At 46.0% G+C, this 20,561-nt stretch overlaps 2 protein-coding genes across 3 annotated transcripts; both read left to right on the top strand.

Annotated features, from left to right (window-relative positions):
* Nucleotides 1-150: 150 nt before the first annotated feature.
* Nd-sgdh (NADH dehydrogenase (ubiquinone) SGDH subunit) lies at nt 151-1,317 on the top strand. The gene is made up of 3 exons (XM_076823709.1): nt 151-311; nt 660-871; nt 950-1,317. The coding sequence occupies exons 1-3, from the start codon at nt 224-226 to the stop codon at nt 1,184-1,186; spliced, it is 537 nt and encodes a 178-aa protein (XP_076679824.1). The 5' UTR covers nt 151-223; the 3' UTR covers nt 1,187-1,317.
* Nucleotides 1,318-11,819: 10,502 nt separating this feature from the next.
* On the top strand, nt 11,820-15,755 carry LOC143375018 (facilitated trehalose transporter Tret1). Of its 2 annotated transcripts, none has more exons than XM_076823708.1 (5): nt 11,820-11,961; nt 12,945-13,292; nt 13,402-13,559; nt 13,647-14,099; nt 14,454-15,755. In XM_076823708.1, exons 1-5 carry the CDS (start codon nt 11,905-11,907, stop codon nt 15,025-15,027), a joined length of 1,590 nt encoding a protein of 529 aa, XP_076679823.1. In that variant the 5' UTR covers nt 11,820-11,904; the 3' UTR covers nt 15,028-15,755. The 2 variants fall into 2 exon arrangements, with proteins under 2 accessions (XP_076679823.1, XP_076679822.1); XM_076823707.1 differs by lacking the exon at nt 11,820-11,961 and adding an exon at nt 12,027-12,347.
* Nucleotides 15,756-20,561: the final 4,806 nt, after the last annotated feature.

Here is a 20,561-nt window from a genome sequence, read left to right as displayed (position 1 = left end):
TTCCCTTCATCATTGAAACCACGTTGGAATGCAAACCATTTGGGAAAAAGGATTCAAGGAAAATCAAAGCTCTTCCTTCTTCCTTCGGGTGTCCGAATACCATTCGCGTCAATTCGTAATTCAAAATGCGCGGCACGGAGAGACTGTCTCCGTCGGTAAGTCGCGCGACGCCCTGTTTTACCATCGAGCGTCTCGATTTGTTTGAGATAGTTAGGAGTGTAAGATGGCGGCGTGGAGCAGGCTTTTCCTCTCGGGTAGTCAGAAATTATTGAAGCCCAGTGGAATTTTGGCCAGGGTAGTGCCAAAGAACGGTAATTACGAGCTCCGGAAACAAAGGAGCGACAGCGAGGTGTGCTCGTCCCGTGAAAAATGCAACTTCGCGAAAACCGATAGTGTTTTGTTACGCAACGTTCCTACGCTCGACGAATTCGAACGTTTCGTATAACGCTACCTCTGTCCCTCCGACTCTTCGTTACCTAGCCTTCTGTCATTATTCAATGCTACAGAATAGCGTTCCTTTTCTCTGTCCTCTTCGAAAAACGACAAAATTTCGCATGTGTCGTGACCGGTTATCGGGTCTTTACCGTTTACCTACATGGCACAGGCAAGGAATAATTTAGTACGAGACCCAAAGGCTGATTGAACTTCTTCCTCCACAGACAGCGTACGATGCATGTCAGGGCACAAAACTTTAACTATAACAGCGACTCGCTGGCAATGGCATAAAACCAAGGATTGGCTTCATTTCTACTTCTTCGTGGGTGCCATACCGATAAGCGTATTCATCTTCGCGATGAACGTGTTCATAGGCCCCGCTACGTTGGAACCAATACCAGAGGGCTACGTTCCGAAACATTGGGAATATTATAGAGTAAGGCTGCCTCTGAATGGTATTCTAAATATTTGCTCGATAGAACGCCGCGAGTTTAACCGGCACTCTTTCTTACAGTCGCCTATCGTAAGGCTTTTCGCGAGGTATTTGTTCGCACAGCCGCAAATGGAGTATGAGAAAGGATTGTACTTCATCGTGCACGACATGGATGTGAAACAAATGCGCGACTTACAACGTCAGGTTAAAGAGTACATAAGGAACGAGCAGGACTACCCAGCGTTTGGTTATCACAGTGGTATACAGGCCACGATGGTTAAGGAATATAGGAAACGTATCGACGAGCAGAGACTGTAATTCGCTGGAGCGTTTGGCAGTTTCCTAGATTGTATTGTAAGCGATACGTACACGTAACGCGGACAAGCGTCTCGTGGAATTATTACGCTATCCGTTACATAAAATGTTTAATAAAAGAACGCCGAAAGTTTTCTGCACTCTGTGTTGGATTCAGTGAAATTCTGATTATGCTATTGCAAATATGTATATGCGCGATGCGAGTCGAAGGAAGTCGAGCGTAGTGAGGTGGACTTGCATCGTTGGTTCTCCGGTTTATATAGTAGAACGTGAATCTACCGATCAATGGTATACGTAGATCTCGTGACTTCTATCGCCACTCGCCATCTATCGTTAAAATCCTGAGTAAGAAACGAAGACTGCATCTTCTCTTTAACCTTTAGAGGGCCAGGCTGGCCACTATAGTGGCCACCTAAGAATTTTGATACTTTGCCGGCCATTTTGGTGGTATATATGCATAAATTTTAAGTAAATAAAATTTACAACTTCAATGAAAAAATACCGGCCCCCTAAAGGTTAAAAATTCGTTTATGCCGCTCTTAATCCATGCTAATCTTTCTCGTGCAGTGTTGAGGTAAAGTTGCTTTAATATAGCGTTAAGGTTTACGCTCCGTTTGCTTGCACTGGCGAGAGGTGAATGATATCCGATAAATTATTATTCAAACGTACGCTTTATACGCAGGGCCGACGCGAGGATGGTTAGGCGGTGTTATGCACGAAAAATTTTGCGCCCCTAAATTTTTACTCTTTTCTATTTAAGGGGGTAGGTTACCCTGAAAATTTTCGAAAATTGGTTTTTAGGATGTTTGCATATTCCGCTAGCTACATCTTTTCTACGTATTTTAAGCGCAACCGGGCACATGAGCACAGAAATTACATTTTCAATATAAATTCTTAAAAAAAGATAAATATTTTTTTCTACAAAAAAAAAAGGAAAAACTCAGAATTTTGCATCCTGCACAAGATGGATACTGTCTTACAGATTATAAAAATGCCTTTCCTTTGTGTTTTAGGTAATTCACCTGTCCAGAATCGTGTTCACCATCAAACGGTGCATCGCGTACACGTTCGTACCATTTATATTTATAACTTTTTTCCTATAAATATATTTAAAATTTTCTTTTCGCGCATTAAAGTCAACGAAATGACGCTTAAAAAGTAAAAGAAAAATTATCTCTATAAGTATTGATTTATTACTTCAGAATGTGCGTTTGAAGAAGGGCCTGATTTTGGGCTGTTGAGGGTAACCTACTCCCTTGATATGTTTTTCCTTTACAGAGTACAGTAAGAAAAGAATTACATTTACATTTTGTTTACGTGGAAGTTGGATTCCTTTATTACTTAGCGTGCGATATAATTGTTTGCGCCCCATTCGGCTGCCGCCCTTATGCGGCTCATAACTTGCATAATGGATTGCGTCAGCTCTGTTTATACGCATCGTTGAACGCGTCTTGAAATGCATAATAAATTGGCAATAATAATAACATATAGTTCCATTTAAAAAGATACATCGATACCGAAGTCTTTGTCAATAATAACTTAAACGCAAATCCTACTATTAAACGACTAGGAGTAGCTTGTCTACGAACAAACCGGACATACGTACATATGTACAACGGTCGTTACACGGTAGATTTGAGTACCGTTAGAGCGATCTACATCTACATAACTCTCTATCCCGGTCGTTCTTAGAATTTCCACCAAGTTTCCGTAGAAAGCTGACCGGTGCTTAAATCTGAGTCGTGCTCCCCTTCGATCTAAAACCTTCTCGCAACCCTCTGTCCCATCCTTTCACTTCTATGTATCGCGTCTAGATCCTAATTAATGGGATCTTTACTAAAAAAAAGGATTACGTCGGTGTCGAACCAGTTTCCAGGTAAACTACCAGTAAATACGATGACGTCTGGAGGTGATCCATATCGCCACAGGTTTCGCCGCCCCTCCTCCCCTAATCAATTAATTAAGACGGATCGGGTCACCGAAGGAAGCTTCACGAAAGAAGGTCCTTACGGCAGGATTTTTACACGAGACACCGGAAAAGAGTCCGCCGAATCAGTGGCTGTCACGATCGGCCATCTGCGATCATTCTAGCGGCAAGTTAATGACACAGACCGACGTACGTACGTCGGTGGCAACGCAACTCGTAGTTAGTGGTCATTGCCAAGGTTGACTGTTGCATCTTGCATAATCATCCGCCGGCGAACCCGCGGAGAGTTTTCGCGCGCGCGCGCGCTCGGACCACTTCCTCGCGGATCACTTCCTTCGTTTAATTCGCGCGCTCGTTTCTCCTCCTTCCGCCGTGTCGATTACCCGGTCCTCCCATCGCGTCACGCGGGATTGTCTCTCGTGCAATCCGAATTTTCCCAGCCACGACCTGCACAACCCGCGCTCTTTCCTCGGGATCTACCTGCCTTTAATAATAATCGCGGTAGACGTTGCAATCTTATCGAAGAAGTCTTGGAAATTTGACTCTATTTTGGTATTTTAAAATGATATTTTCTGTCCAGCAGAAGCTACTAATTCCCTAAGTAATTCGACTTTGATTCCGATAATTCCGCGCTGGGAATAACAGAACGATTACAGATTTTGACGAGCCCCCGCGTGATCGCGGGGCACGAGGCGCGTTTCTTATCGGCTCTCTTTCGTGACGCGACTGTAAACGGTCCTAATGATTTCGTTAAACGGTTGAGCGGCTCGCGGGGAAAGTTTCATTCCGCTCGAGAGATTTTAGAAAGCGTTGCCTCGTGGATTCTGGTAGTCGAAGCACGGGTCACTGTCGCAACTCCAGTCTTCAGCATCCGTCGAATTCGCGGCCCGGTTAACCGATCCCACCGCGGCTGATGAAGTGCGCCGATAGATGCAAATTGATCGCGACAGGCTTGCATGATCGTTAATTAACGCAACGCAGTAGCGGCAGTTCTAACTCGATCGAAATTGACGCATTAATTGCGTAATAATAACGCCGGTGGCATTAAACAGACCTGAATCGTTTGTCCGATGTTCGCGGGTGCGTTTAGTGATCGTTTCGCGGTATACAATTCGTGCCGATCTCCACGCTGCTTCCTGAATATTTATATAGAATCTCTCGGGACATTTACGTTCCAGATAAATCGACATAAATTGCACGAAGATTCTATCGCTCCTCGTTACAGTGTTGCATCGCTGCTGTTCCCCGTTTTTCTGTGCCCGTTGACAATTAAAGTAGTGGATAATTTGTACGTCTTCATGCAACGGAACATGTTGGATTTTTTGCAAGATCGACGTTAGTACCTAGGTAATTGTAGGAGGAAAAAAATGATTAGGTAAACTCAGAATCGATATTCAGGGAAATGATGACGAAGCTTTTAAATGCTTCCACCGGAATGAATTTTCGGAGTTTATCGTTCGCTAATCGATTCGTCGGGGTGATCAATTAGCATTGATCAGCGTTCCCCGGTGATTATTAGCTATTACGTGGCACGCGACTTTCTCCCCTTCAGCTGAACCTTACCGATCGCCGGAGACGATTATAGGCGGCGAAGAAAGCGAATGATCGGTGGCTTCCGTCACGAGTTGCCGCGTTTTCGAGCGGGAGCAATCATTTTGCCCGGCGCGGCGAGCAGGAGATCGCGGAAATTGCGGATCATTTAGAAAAATCTAAAAAACTATTATGTGTGATTACGTGGTATACCGTGGCCACGGTTTCTATGGTTACGGCGCTTCTATCGCTGGTTCATCGCCGTTGCATAATAATGCCGAACGAAACCTGATACTCTATCCGTTCTCCGGAATTTCCTAGTTTTTTTTCCCATCGCATTTTCATTTTTCTTTGCCGTTTCGGCTTCGATATCGCAGTCGATAGGCGATAGTTACCGATCGCTTCAGATGCATTGCGCAATATTTCGGCGATGCCCGCGCGGAAAAGCGCGTTCGTTAAATTGAAATTTATAACTCGCTTCCTGCCCGAGGTGCCACAAAACTGCACTGTCAGTCTTGCAAACAGCGCGCGTTCTCTAATTTCAATCCGCCCCGTTTACTAGCGTCGTCACGGCTCGCCGAGGAAAATGACGCTCTCGACGGCTTTGTCGCGATGCATCTGCGGCGGACTGATTATCCAATTGTTTTGTGCGCAGAATTCAAAAGGTATTATACGGCGAGCGCACACTTGTATCGTTATGTGACCGAAGCTCGTCGCGCGGCTCGCGTTGCGAAACGCGTGTCTACGATTCCGTTAGGCTGCAAGCTCGTTTAACCCTTGGATAATTAAAGATTAAACAATCCAGCGGGTGTAAGTTGGATAACTCCCACTAATCGCTCGTCTGCACTCGCGGTAAATCACGGCAGATTAATCGACCCCGGTCTCGCTGCTGGCTCTCCGCGACCGCGGTACAAGCTGTTTTCTTTGAATTGTTTCGTATTACATACCTACATCGCTATTACGTGATATCGTTTGGCGCGCGAAAGGCGTCGGAGCCGACGGATCGTATTCTGGAATCGTACCTTCGCGTCTCCTTCGCGCACACTTGACAACAAACATTCGCCAGCGCCGATTTCGTAATCACCTTAGCGACAATCTTTTTTCACCTTGCTCGAAAAACAGCCTCCTGTAAAATTCAGCTGCCGCCAGTAATCGTTATGCAATTCGTCGAGCATGTAATTAACGTAATCACGCGATTAATAAGCCACGTAATCGGCTAAACGCGGCAACGTCAGCGCCGTCAATTGGCGATTATCCGACCGAGATAATTTCTCCAGATGTCTACTTAGTTATTAAATTCCGAAAATGAAAAGTCACCGAGCAGTCGTCTTTTATTTCATCCATGCATAGGTACAAGTGTAGGTGAACAAGTTATAGCTGATTAATTAATCGCGGCTATCATCGCGAGATGACATTTTACAAGGTTTTGCAACATTTCGCGTCGTCCCACGGAGAAACTAGTTCCGCGGGGATTAGCATCTAAGGATCGTAAATTAAGGACCCGCCTCCGCGAGCAGAAAGAAAGGTCAATCGGAAATGGAAGGCTCGAGAGGGTTTTCGCGGGTCTCGATTTACATAAAAGCCATTCGTCACGGAGATAGCGGCTTCCTGAGTCGAACGGGTCCTTGGACTTATTTCCTGGTCGGGACAGTCGGACTTTCGTTCATTCACATCGTGCTCGATCAATGGCAAGGCCTCGGGAAGGGACGACGCGTGGCCAAACAGGAGATTGCGTCGATACTATCAACGATACTTGATACACTCACCCTACTTGTTACGTAATCGTACGTGAAATTTCCGTGATGCTGGGAAAGGAAAGATGTACTTTCTATTCTCTCGAATTTATTTTTTTATCCGAATAAAAAATTATTCGCATAAATATTTACTCGTAATAATTTTTATTCGTAAAATGGCACTTACTCGTGTCTCCTTCAATTTCCCCCCAATCGATACCTTGGAATTTTACATACTACTCGATGGGAACGAGAGCATTCCGATTTATCTTCGCGCGTGTTCCGCATATATCGCGGCTGACCCTGTCCCGATACTTTCGTCTGCCTCTGGCCGCTGACAACCGGAAGAAAATCCATCGTGGCGGAGAACGTAATAACTCGTAGCGAGTGAAATGCAAATGAATCCATTAGTCATTAGGAGCGGAAGCATTATGGAACGATTAGGCTAATAAATCAATTAGAGCGCGATCCATAAACATAGCTCCCTCCGCCTCTCAGAAGAATTCCGTGAACGCGCGTGCCGGTCACACTTGGCGCCGTTTTTTCTCCAACTTTATGCGCCGCAGAGTCCTCGCTAAGACATCGACAAACCGGGAAAAAAGAAGACGCGGCGGGTGACGAAAGAATATAATTAATCCGGCATAATCCGTCTGGGAAGAAAGGTATGCCTCGCGAGGAATGGAAAAAAGAAAAAGGAAAAATGGTCCGCGACGCCTTGGCAGTACGCGCATACTTGGCGGGGCGAGGAAAAAAGCCGAATAATTCTGCAAGCGATAAATAATTGACTGGAAACGGAGGATAAGATAACAGGGTAGGTATTAAGCGAGGGGATCAACAGCGATTAACTAGAAACTTTGTAAACTCATTTAGATTGACAAGCGGATCTAGAAATAGCGCGTATTGTCTAGCTACGCGCAACAGTTAGTAACTAATGGCAATAATAGTGGTGCTCGGTCGTTAATCTCTTAGATTAGATTAATAGAAGTAGTATCCAACGAGATAGGCACCTTTCCCTTTCCCTCTGTGATTCTGCTTCGCCCCGTTTCCTCGATTCGCCCTGATGCTTCCGCATTTTCTTTTCCTTCGTCGTATCGTCCTCCTTCGGCGTCTCCCGCCGGAAGTCAACTGCTCCTTCCCCGTGTCAACCTGGTCAATCATCGTGGATATAAAAGAGACGGTTTCGACTGATTTATATAACTGGACGCTCGAAAATACCCGCGCACAGGATGCGCCGCGGTGGCACGTGCACGGTGACACACGGATCATCCTCCACGGTTATGGATTCGCTGCAGAGTGACCATTATTCTGTCAGATGGGCGCTGGGATCCCCAGAATCTCGCCTTTAAAAGTGAATCCGGCCTTGGAAGGAGCTTTCCAAGCGGGATTTGCATTTGTTAAGAGGTCAATCGGTGCGGCTGGATTGTGGGTGGTCGTGAGTTAGGACAATCGGAAAGTAAACGAGGTGCTTGGAGAAACGGCGAGATATCGAGTTAAGGGGGTACCTAGTTCAGATATCTTGCTCACCGTTTTTAAAAAGGCTTCTTGGAATTTTTTTTTTTTCTACAAAAAAATGACCAAATGTTCTTTAAACGTTGCTCCCTTAAGTGCAAAGAGTTCTGTAAAAATATAGGCCTCCGCTTTTTCAAAAAGAAATTCACAAACATTCGCTTATTTTCGGCCTCCTGACTAGGTAGTATAACCCCCTAAGGGGACTTCCGGTCTAATTTTCCGGATTGTTTGCATTGTATTAAGGATGTCTTAAATTATATAAATGTATTTTTTGTTTTATAATTAATCATTGCAGACGGCACTGGGCAGTCGTTAGAGCGAAGGCGTAAAAAAATTCATCCAATTCGGTGGAATCTGTATCTCCAAAAGTTATTATTCGATTCGACTGAAACTTTTTTATTTTGAAGAATATACTTCTGGCTAGGGGGGAAACCAGTAAAATTGCAAAAATTACATTCCCCCCTAGCCATAAGAAGTATATTCTAAAAATAAAAAAAGTTTTAGTCGAATTGGATAATAACTAATGCGTTTAAAGTTTTACGCTACTCAAATGCCTATAACTTCGGGAATTTAATGAATTTCAAGAAATCCATTTAAACACGCATTCCTAAAAGGTTGAACATTCGAAAAATGAAAAAAAAAAGAAAATCGACTTTTAGACCGGAAGGTCCCCTTAAACGCGTAGGTACCACTCGTTTTCAGAGGATTCGGGATACGCGGAGGCTGGTAGGGAAGAATGATTTCCAGGTCAATCGCGAGAATTCTCTCCTTGGGTCAGAAATTCATTTCGAAGGCCCTGACTGTATAACACTTAACCGCGATCGCAAAAGGACAACAAACGGTCGATAACGTGAGATCGATTCCGAATATAACCCCTCGCGATCTGGCATGTCTCTTGGTGACGACCATGCCACGTGATAAGTACTCATCCGAAAACATATTTGCCGTTACAGCTTCTGTCGTCATTGATTCTTGAGTAACCCTGCGATTTCGAGTTTACCCTTGAAAAACACGTGATCGATCGATTCTTACATTCCCTTATCCTCGTCTACCTCCATGAATTTTCCAACAGTTCCCATACGTTCTCAGCTTTGAAACCTCCTGCAACCACACAGTCTTATCTAAATTACGCGAATTAAAAAACGAAAGCATGCTCGCCGTTACCGTTGTGGATTCGCTTAGGAAACAGGGCACTGGTAGAACTCTCAGCCGTTCCCCTCGAGACACTCGCTATCGTCGTTCCAACATCGAGCGAGTAGCTTGCGATCGCCAGACACTAACTCACGGGTCGTTATTAACGTCGCTTTTTATCGCGAGCGCTCGGGACTTGCAATCACCGTTGGAGGTCGCATATTTTGTCGCCAACGGATAATATAATGCCACCTTTTACCAGTAAGCTGGTGGACGGTACGCAACCGTTTGGCGAAATTGTCTTATCTCCGCTAGAACGGATACTATATCACAGAGGCCCGGGTTTAGCCTCTGGATCAAAGGCGCGCGTTGTCTCTCAGTGGACTTCGGGCACTGTTCATCCAAGTTTTACCGCAATTCGTAGCGAGATGCTCGTTTCCCGAAAAAGTGAGGTCTCTGTCTACTGATTTCCTCGCGGACGGCTCCTGAGCGGAGAAAAACGAGTAACTCCTTGCATCGTGAGTTTGTTGGCCCAGCTGCAAAAACCTGGCCATTGTTGCGTGAATGATCGAAACCTTAATTATCGCGCTGCGGCTGACGAGAACCGATCCCAGAGGTGTAAAGCGCACTCGAACCCTGCCTCTTCGTCGTAAGCTCCGCTAAAAACGCCTCTTCCACCTCTCTCACAGAAAGAAAGGTCGTTGATAATCGAGTGGACCTAGAGACGGGCAGAATTTAGATAAAAAGGCCCTAGGCAACTTAGACACCCAAAGTTCGAAATCCACGGAATCTGGAGTTTAACGATAAAGCAGAAATGCATGGTGGAGCGATGTTAGGATCAGGGGTACCTGCGAAGGTGGCGAGCAGGGAGACTGGGAGACCTCGAGACGGCCCTGGAAGGGCGCTTCGCGAAGAGCCTCGCCGTTTTGAGAGAGGCGCCTTCCCGCCGCTATAAATGCGAACGCGCCGGCGAAAATCATCTCAGTGCCGAGTGCGAAAAAACCCGCCGCGGACCTGACTGTGTTGGAGCTAGCCGAGTCGCTCCGCAGCACGTGCGCGGAACGCGCGCAAACTCCCGGCTCGCGATTTTGAACGCGGAAGAGGCAAGGACGATTTCGCTTGCCCGATTCCCCACGTTCTACCCGCTCGCGGTAACATCCTTGCTCGAGCAGTCAGTTACGATCCCCGCGGCGGTGGCTGATACGAGCCAGGCCACCAGCTACCATTCATGGGGGACCTTATCCATGGTGGGCTCGCTGTAGTTTGAAGGAAAGAGCAGCAACCTTTGGGAGACCGAGACTAGTGAAAAGACGCGACGCATCTGCAAGGTAGGAGCTCTGGAGATTATCTGGCCCTTCTGGCTGTTTGAGATTAGATCGGATCGAGGCTCGTCAGCTAGTAGCTCTGTTAAATTCTTTTTTATCTACTTGTTTTCAATGAAGCTTTCAATTAAAGCGAACGTGGCAAAGAAACTTGTTGACGCGTGTTCTTCCACCTGCTCTCGAGCTTATTTCTCTCTGAGCTGCGCGTGCATCGGGCCAGCTTTCAAGCACGGTAAAAATAGCCGACGTAAACACGCCGACTCGAAAACAAAACCATTGCGGAGCAGCATCTCTCGAATTAGAATAGACGAGCTGGGTGCATGACTCCGAATTGACGCGCGAATCGTAGGTACCGCTCGGTTGACATTTCAGCCTTGCAGCCAGCACGATCGATCGATCGATCGATCCTTCGATCGCAACCCTGTTACGCGGCTGCAGCTGTCGCGGACACGGCCTGTTAAACGTGCGGATAAGAGGGAACGATTGTCTGCTCTCGAGGCAAAACCAGCTTGCGGTATTTAGTACGCGAGCAATAGTGTCTTTTTTTTGCGCGGCACAACAGCCGGTTCAGCCTGAAAAGAAGCTTTTAAAGTCTATGGCATCCGCAATTAAATGTCCTGTGTTATTAAAACATAATCGCTCGGAGCCGACAAAGGTCTGGTTTGTTCTGAAAACGAAGCCTCTGTTTCACCGTTCCCCGCGGCCTATCGCGAATCTGCGCGACGAATCGGCATTATCCTATGTTTTCCTGCTGAACGTCCACGATCTTTGTAATTGCACCGGCTCACGATACCGGTCATAACGCGGACTTTATGCAAGCGGTCCCGTCGTTGTATCGCAATGCTTACGTCTCGGGTCTTACGTGAATTAGTGGCACGTCGTGTTTGTCGCCCGAGGAGAAGAAGAGGTATCGCGGACAAGAGCGGACAATGTAAATGGGCGGTGTATTAACATAGAATTAGCCGAGTGAAGAGTTAGAAATTGCGAGCTCACGTGCGATTTCGACTTGGATCGTCGCACTCTTGCCGCTGGTGATAGGATTCACGTGCGTTCCATGAGTCACGGGACGCTGCGTGCTCCTGGATTAAGCGCGCAGGGGCGAGCGGCCGTTTAAACGGGGCCCATTATCCAATTTCAGCACGCATTCACGCGTGGCCGAGAAAAATACAGGACAATGTTTCGACAGCCGCAGAAAATATGCGTACTCGTCGAGCTGGCGGAGTACGGTGAGTTTGCAAGACGTAATGAGAAGGGTACTCGAAAGGAGTGCTCGCAATCGTGAGGGGCTCTTCTGGTACCTGTCGCGAAACGTCAAGCGAGTTTTTACTCCGAGATAGTGCAGTTTCATCGAATCGTCGTTGCACAAGAGCAGATAGAAACGGCACGTAGCAGGAAACGGGAAGAATTGTTGCGGATTTTTCTGGGGAACTCGATCGATCCATTCTCAAACGAGAAAACTCATTTAGATAAGATTTCTCAACCACTTAGGCCATTGTATCGTCGAGTGGCTTCTGCGAGTATTCTTTTCCCGTTGGTGTTACAGATACTGGCCAGGGCCCGTCGAGCACGATGATCATCCGAGCGAAACTCTGGTGGAAGCTCTTGAATTCTGGACAGCACAAAGGTGTAAGGCAATTTAACCTTCCCACCCGGTGATCTATGACACCCTTGAGCGCCTTGGACGTTGGTAGCTCTCTGCCACCTGTGTCATCAGTGATTCGCGTCACTTATTGCTTATTGGTAGCCACTAGGCGGCTAGTCCCTTGAAAACGCCTTATCGTCCGATATCGACGACGAAGATAGTGGCGGTTCGGTGGTACTAGTTAGAGGAGAACCGGGGCTCGATGTTACAGTGGTTAGTAATCCGTGGTAGCGGGCGGTCGCCGAGCAAATCGGTGAGTTCGAACATGGTCGGATGCAGGAGGCAGCAGAGGCGGGAATCGGGCAGCTCGACGTCCATGGTGTCCACGACGAAGAAACGGGGAATCGCCGGTGGCGGCCGTTGCACAAGTGTACGCGTAACAACAATGCGCTCCGACGATTCCAATCTGTCCGTTAATTATTCCGATCCTGCGCGTATCTGTCGAGAACATCTCTCCACGACTCGTAGAGGTTCGTCCTTCCGTTCAGGGGGATTTTCGCGATCCCACTTCTAACACTGGGTTAGGTGACATAAAAATTTAAAGAATAAAATTATCGCGCACGTATCCCAGAAACGATAATTCGACGGCTTGCGTCAGGGCTTCTTATTCCGCGCGCTCTTGGCCGATTTATCGTCACCAGGAGCACTAAAAATTCCTTCCGAACGATTCGTGCGTCGGTTACGCGAACGGAGCGCGATTCGGCGCTACCTGGTATCACCGTTTCAGCGCACGTTCGCGGAACTCCGGGATCATTTCTGGCCACGTAGCGCTCACCGGAGATGCTAATCCTAATTGCTTGATCGTCCCTTACCGAGCCCAGGCTGTTGGGATCTTCGGAGTTCCCCTTTCGCGTCTCTGACTCTACCCACTTAACATTCGTACCCTACGCGCGCCGAGTTCGTTAACCCTGCTCCGAGAGTTTATTCCTTTAAAAGGGAATCGTCCGATGGGAACTTGCGATTGCAGATATTCGCGGGACTGGCAGCCCACTCGGGCCAGGTGTCCGTGGGACTGGGCCAGGGATTCAGCGCGATCCTGATACCGAAGCTCCTGGAGACCGGGTTCGCGGACCAGTCGGAAACCTCTTGGATAGCATCGCTGGGCGTCGTTTCGAATCCTCTGGGATCCGTGATCGCTGGACTCTGTGCGGAATGGTTCGGCAGGAGGTCAGCGATCGCGCTGGCCAGCTTGCCTCACGCCGCCGGCTGGCTACTGATAGCGTTATCGAAGGACGTGCCGATGCTGTACGCAGGCAGATTCATCAGTGGCATCGGGATCGGTATGGCGAACGGCCTGTACCTTTACGTCAGCGAGGTGCGTAACAGTGGTTGCTTCGCAGCGGTTATCGTTCTTAGATTATAGATTACGAGAGTAGGATACTCGGACTTGCGTATTCTTTAAATCGACATGGCCACCATTTCAGGCAGCGGCGGCGGATCAGCGGGCCTGGTTAGGAAGCTGCGGCCCCGTTCTGGTTTCCGTAGGCGTCCTGATGGTCTACACGTTGGGAGCGTTCACCACGTGGCAGAGAGCCGCGGCGATTAGCATCGGTCCAGCGATCCTCTCCTTGGCACTGACACGGTAATTGTTAGATAAAATATCGCATCATCGGGTTGCGGAGCGCACTCACCCATTCTTCCAAACTTGAAAAGTTCGTGTTTCTTGCAGCATGATCCCAGAAACCCCGGGCTGGCTGGTGGCGAGAGGGCGAACGGAGGAGGCGAAGGAGTCGCTACTGTGGCTCCGAGGGCCAGGCCTCACCACCGATAAAGAATACCAGGAGCTCTGCGAGACGAACGTGAAGAGAGAGGAGAAGAAGGAGAGCCTGGTGAAGGCTCTTCACATGCCGAGCGTCTGGAAGCCCTTCCTCATCCTGCTCACCTTCTTCGCGCTCCAGCAGATGTCCGGGATATATATAATCCTGTTCTACGCCGTGAACGTTCTCGAAGACATCGGGATCGACCTGAACGAGTACTCCGCGAGCGTCGGGATCGGCGTCATCAGGCTGTTCGCGTCGGTCGCTGGCGCTGGCCTGGCCAACAGCTTCGGCAGGAAAACGCTGGCCTTCGTCAGCGGCCTAGGAATGGCGATCTCTGCCGCAGGCGTCGCGGCGTCCTTCAGGTGCGCGCTCCTCTCTTAACTAGGACTCTTTAATTGATAGGGCAGGCCAAGTTCAAGACAACAGCCGAGCCAGCGGCTATCTCGAGCCTCGCTGCGCAGCAGTATCATTCTAGAGAGCAGAGAGGCGAACATAATGCGTCCTTTTGATGCGTTATCAGGACTTGCCCCCGGTTCCCACATTGCTAAGGCGATTAGCGCCCGGACTGCAGGGTCCTGAGAAAAATCTGTGTCCTGGTTCGCACACGAGACCCACGGACTTATATAGCTAACGAACATCCTAATTAATATGTAGATCAGCGAGTTAAGACGCTAGGACGCGTTTCCTCGCCTTGACACGATTCATTCTGCTTCCAGGTTCAAATTACCGTCCGCCGCTACTCTGGCGTTCGTAGGAGGACACGTGGGGTCGTCTATGCTGGGATACCTCACGTTACCCTGGGTGATGACCTCGGAACTCTACCCGCTGAGGTTCAGGGGACCGCTGGGCGGCATCACCACCAGCATGGTGCAGATGCTGACGTTCACGATGATCAAGATGTATCCGGACGCGCGAGCGCTAGTCGGTATCGAGAGCACCATGTGGATGTTCGCTGGCGCTAGTCTTCTGGGAGCTTTGTTCGCCCTGACGATCCTCCCAGAGACCAGAGGCCGCAGTCTGGACCAGATAGAAAGCGGATTCTTGAGCAAACCGGGGCCGGAAATTGATAGCCAGAGCTGGCCAAGCATGGTCTCACAGCCGAGGAATGTCACGCTTCAGAAGTTCGCGTCAATCTCTGAAGAGAAGCACCCGAACATGGTGACCAACGTGTACGCATACGACAACTTTTGTTTGGATCTGTCTCAAGACGACGCGGAAAAGAGTAGGAAAGACTCGGAGCCGAAGGGAGACGTTGCCCATGCCATCTCCTTGGAGCACGTTTATCTCTGATGTTATTTTTCTGATTGTAAACCAAAGTAGAAGGGTCGCAGCTACGGGGTAACTCTGATAGCTGGTCCGTTAGATATGGAGCACCTAATTGTGAATAGTTTGATAGGTCAGTTTGTTTCGCACATGGCCCACACTGCGTGTCTTATCTCTTATCAAGATTCGAAGGAGCAATCAGGTGCTCCGTCTCCTATGGAGTGTCGCGCGAACAATCCTTGGTTAATGCGAGTGCAACTGTTGAAGCTCCGAGGGGAGCAGACACTGCGAGTCGGTGCTCACGAGCTCCACTCGTACTTTGTGATATTCCCGACACTGTCGACGCGACGTTATTTATTAAATAATTGGTATCACACGTTCGCCCAGCGACTCGCCAGTATTACAAACATTCCTACGTCTGTTCCGAGTGTGTTCTTTGGTTATTTAATGGACAAAGTGAAAGGCAGCGGTACTGGTTGCTATTGTTAAGGATAATACGCGACTGGAGGCGTGTATTCTGTATGGAGATGAATTAGGAGCATCGTCAGCGACCGCTTGTGCGTCTATCGTAATTAATTACGCGTATACGAGTACAGTTATATTTATGGAGGTGTTTATATGTTGAAACGTGTGTCTTGTTGCCCATTACATTATATATATTTCGTGATATTTGTACATATATTCTACTCGATCAAACTGTAAATAATGTTATTTCGTATCGAACAATGATGAATACATTTTTTCTTTTTTCAGAAGGAGCTGTGCCCTTGATTTCACCTTTGAATAACTAATCAATTATAATACTTTTATTATATATTTATTATAATTGATTAGATATTAATAAATTCATCTGTATCCTAACTCCTTGTGTCGTTATTCTTCCTATTCCTATTCGGCTATTCCTATTACCTATTCAACCCTTTCAGTATCGTTAGCAACGCTACCCACGCATGAAGAGACGCAGAATTTTCGAACGCCTCTTGAAAGGCCTGCGCCTCTTATTGGCAACTTTAAGGCGATGCCTTTGAAGCTGAAAGGGTGTAGCCGGTTAAAATGGTCAAATGTGTCCTTGAACCGAATTCCACTCACGATGAATCTTTCGAAAGCTTATTAAAAAAGAAACATTTGTGGCAATTTTCAACTTCGTATCTCCACTCGGAGGGTAGTAAAGGGCAAAAATAGGAAATCAGGTTTTTCCCGAATTTCTCCTATACTAGGGGATGAAATATTTTGAAAAAAATCAGAGGCATTTATGTTATCCGGGCACATATTAGAGAATTGTTTCAGATTTTTCAATTTGGTGCGCCGCCGTTAAAAAAATTAAAAACCCATTTTTTCGTCGTTTTTTCCGTGTCAGAGTAATGTCAGGGGCATAACAGTTTCAAATGATTCGGTTTTTTCAGTTTCTTTAATTCCTATGATGTTTTGCTGTACGCATAAATATTGAAGATCGCATAAAACACTTATTTCATGAAGCAATTCGACGTATAAGTTACTCTGACACGGAAAAAAAGACGAAAAAATCGGTTTTTAATTTTTTTAACTGCGGCGCACCGAATTGAAAAATCTGAAAAAAAATCAGGACAATAGTAACAATCATACGTACTTACAGTAAAAATATAATTATAGTGCCAAGCCTGCTTCGATACACAATCGGCATTTTTCAGCATTTTTTGGCGTTTTTTATTTTTCACGGCTTGGTTTTTCAATTTAAAAATCTGAAACAATTCTCTAATATATGCCCCGATAACAGAAGTGTCACTGATTTTTTTCAAAATTATTCATCCCCTAGTATAGGAGAAATTCGGCAAAAACCTGATTTCCTATTTTTGCCCTTTACTACCCTCCGGGTGGAGATACGAAGTTGAAAATTGCCACAAATGTTTCTTTTTTAATAAGCTTTCGAATGATTCATCGTGAGTCGAATTCGGTTTAAAAGCATGATGGAGTCAATGTATGCATTTTCGGACGATTGTAGTTTGTGGTTATATTCATTTTAGGCATACATTGACATAGGAACTGCTGAGAATTGTATACAATTACTAAATTAACGCTTTTATCGTTACATATACATCAATTGAAATCGCTGTCGTATTTATGTCATAGTAATTCAGGCAGATAGAACAACAACGGACTAACCTACATTAAAAAAAAATTTCCTATTGTACATCGATGGCTTACAATTAGTGCACACATATTGTATGTCCAATTTTAGCGTTTTTGAGAAAAACAGGATCAAACATTCAATGGTACTTTATAATTACATAAATACTTTTTGCATTATTGTAATATAGGTATCACTGAAAGTATGTAATTAGTAGTATAAGTTAGAATCTGAAAAATTATAATAATAACTCGACAATAATGCTTGGAAATTGGACATGATATTGTAACCAAGTACAGAGGAGGACATACTATACAGAATGATATTATATAAAAATGAATGAAAGGAATAATACTGGAAATAATCTCACGTCAATATTATATTTATTTTTAAAGTAACAGGAATAAAAAATTAATTCGCGGTAGATATAGGAAGACTTTAAAATTATTTTATTTATTGTTACATTTTTCCAAGACTATTTTCATCCAGTAACGTCTCCGGAGAGCAAATTAAAGAGCGAGAAGTGGGGCAAATGTTTCAAGACAGTGACTGTTTAACGAAGAGACGCAGAATTTTGGAGCGCCTCTTATTTGCAACTTTAAGGCGATGCCTTCGAAGCTGAAATTCAGAATACCTCTCTCCGCTTCATGTTCTCCTGATACCTGGGCAAGAATCTGGCAATAATTTTCAGAATGCACAAAATTGGGCTTCGTAACAGGATAACATGATGTCGAAAGAGGTGGCACTAAGTAACGTCTTCGCAGAAGCAATCGAGGATGCCTTCGAAGCTGAAATTCAGAATACCTCTCTCCGCTTCATGTTCTCCTGATACCTGGGCAAAAATCTGGCAATAATTTTCAGAATCCACAAAATTGGGCTTCGTAACAGGATAACATGATGTCGAAAGAGGTGGCACTAAGTAACGTCTTCGCAGAAGCAATCGAGGATGCCTTCGAAGCTGAAATTCAGAATACCTCTCTCCGCTTCATGTTCTCCTGATACCTGGGCAAGAATCTGGCAATAATTTTCAGAATGCACAAAATTGGGCTTCGTAACAGGATAACATGATGTCGAAAGAGGTGGCACTAAGTAACGTCTTCGCAGAAGCAATCGAGGATGCCTTCGAAGCTGAAATTCAGAATACCTCTCTCCGCTTCATGTTCTCCTGATACCTGGGCAAAAATCTGGCAATAATTTTCAGAATCCACAAAATTGGGCTTCGTAACAGGATAACATGATGTCGAAAGAGGTGGCACTAAGTAACGTCTTCGCAGAAGCAATCGAGGATGCCTTCGAAGCTGAAATTCAGAATACCTCTCTCCGCTTCATGTTCTCCTGATACCTGGGCAAGAATCTGGCAATAATTTTCAGAATGCACAAAATTGGGCTTCGTAACAGGATAACATGATGTCGAAAGAGGTGGCACTAAGTAACGTCTTCGCAGAAGCAATCGAGGATGCCTTCGAAGCTGAAATTCAGAATACCTCTCTCCGCTTCATGTTCTCCTGATACCTGGGCAAGAATCTGGCAATAATTTTCAGAATCCACAAAATTGGGCTTCGTAACAGGATAACATGATGTCGAAAGAGGTGGCACTAAGTAACGTCTTCGCAGAAGCAATCGAGGATGCCTTCGAAGCTGAAATTCAGAATACCTCTTTCCGCTTCATGTTCTCCTGATATATTGGCCAAAATCTGGCGAAAATTTTCAGAATGCACAAAATTGGGCTTCGTAACAGGATAACATGATGTCGAAAGAGGTGGCACTAAGTAACGTCTTCGCAGAAGCAATCGAGGATGCCTTCGAAGCTGAAATTCAGAATACCTCTCTCCGCTTCATGTTCTCCTGATATATTGGCCAAAATCTGGCGAAAATTTTCAGAATCCACAAAATTGGGCTTCGTAACAGGATAACATGATGTCGAAAGAGGTGGCACTAAGTAACGTCTTCGCAGAAGCAATCGAGGATGCCTTCGAAGCTGAAATTCAGAATACCTCTCTCCGCTTCATGTTCTCCTGATACCTGGACAAGAGTCTGGCAATAATTTTCAGAATGCACAAAATTGGGCTTCGTAACAGGATAACATGATGTCGAAAGAGGTGGCACTAAGTAACGTCTTCGCAGAAGCAATCGAGGATGCCTTCGAAGCTGAAATTCAGAATACCTCTCTCCGCTTCATGTTCTCCTGATATATTGGCCAAAATCTGGCGAAAATTTTCAGAATGCACAAAATTGGGCTTCGTAACAGGATAACATGATGTCGAAAGAGGTGGCACTAAGTAACGTCTTCGCAGAAGCAATCGAGGATGCCTTCGAAGCTGAAATTCAGAATACCTCTCTCCGCTTCATGTTCTCCTGATACCTGGGCAAAAATCTGGCAATAATTTTCAGAATGCACAAAATTGGGCTTCGTAACAGGAGAACATGATGTCGAAAGGGGTGGCACTAAGTAACGTCTTCGGAGAGAGAATCGAGGATGCCTTCGAAGCTGAAATTCAGAATACCTCTCTCCGCTTCATGTTCTCCTGATACCTGGGCAAAAATCTGGCAATAATTTTCAGAATGCACAAAATTGGGCTTCGTAACAGGATAACATGATGTCGAAACAGGTGGCACTAAGTAACGTCTTCGCAGAAGCAATCGAGGATGCCTTCGAAGCTGAAATTCAGAATACCTCTCTCCGCTTCATGTTCTCCTGATACCTGGACAAGAGTCTGACAATAATTTTCAGAATGCACAAAATTGGGCTTCGTAACAGGATAACATGATGTCGAAAGAGGTGGCACTAAGTAACGTCTTCGCAGAAGCAATCGAGGATGCCTTCGAAGCTGAAATTCAGAATACCTCTCTCCGCTTCATGTTCTCCTGATACCTGGGCAAAAATCTGGCAATAATTTTCAGAATGCACAAAATTGGGCTTCGTAACAGGATAACATGATGTCGAAAGTGGTGGCACTAAGTAACGTCTTCGCAGAAGCAATCGAGGATGCCTTCGAAGCTGAAATTCAGAATACCTCTCTCCGCTTCATGTTCTCCTGATACCTGGGCAAAAATCTGGCAATAATTTTCAGAATGCACAAAATTGGGCTTCGTAACAGGATAACATGATGTCGAAAGAGGTGGCACTAAGTAACGTCTTCGCAGAAGCAATCGAGGATGCCTTCGAAGCTGAAATTCAGAATACCTCTCTCCGCTTCATGTTCTCCTGATACCTGGACAAGAGTCTGGCAATAATTTTCAGAATGCACAAAATTGGGCTTCGTAACAGGATAACATGATGTCGAAAGAGGTGGCACTAAGTAACGTCTTCGCAGAAGCAATCGAGGATGCCTTCGAAGCTGAAATTCAGAATACCTCTTTCCGCTTCATGTTCTCCTGATATATTGGCCAAAATCTGGCGAAAATTTTCAGAATGCACAAAATTGGGCTTCGTAACAGGATAACATGATGTCGAAAG

This window comes from Andrena cerasifolii, chromosome 12, assembly GCF_050908995.1.
Source record: "Andrena cerasifolii isolate SP2316 chromosome 12, iyAndCera1_principal, whole genome shotgun sequence".
Taxonomy (NCBI): Eukaryota; Metazoa; Arthropoda; class Insecta; order Hymenoptera; family Andrenidae; genus Andrena; species Andrena cerasifolii.
This window is presented reverse-complemented; position numbering and strand designations above follow the sequence as displayed.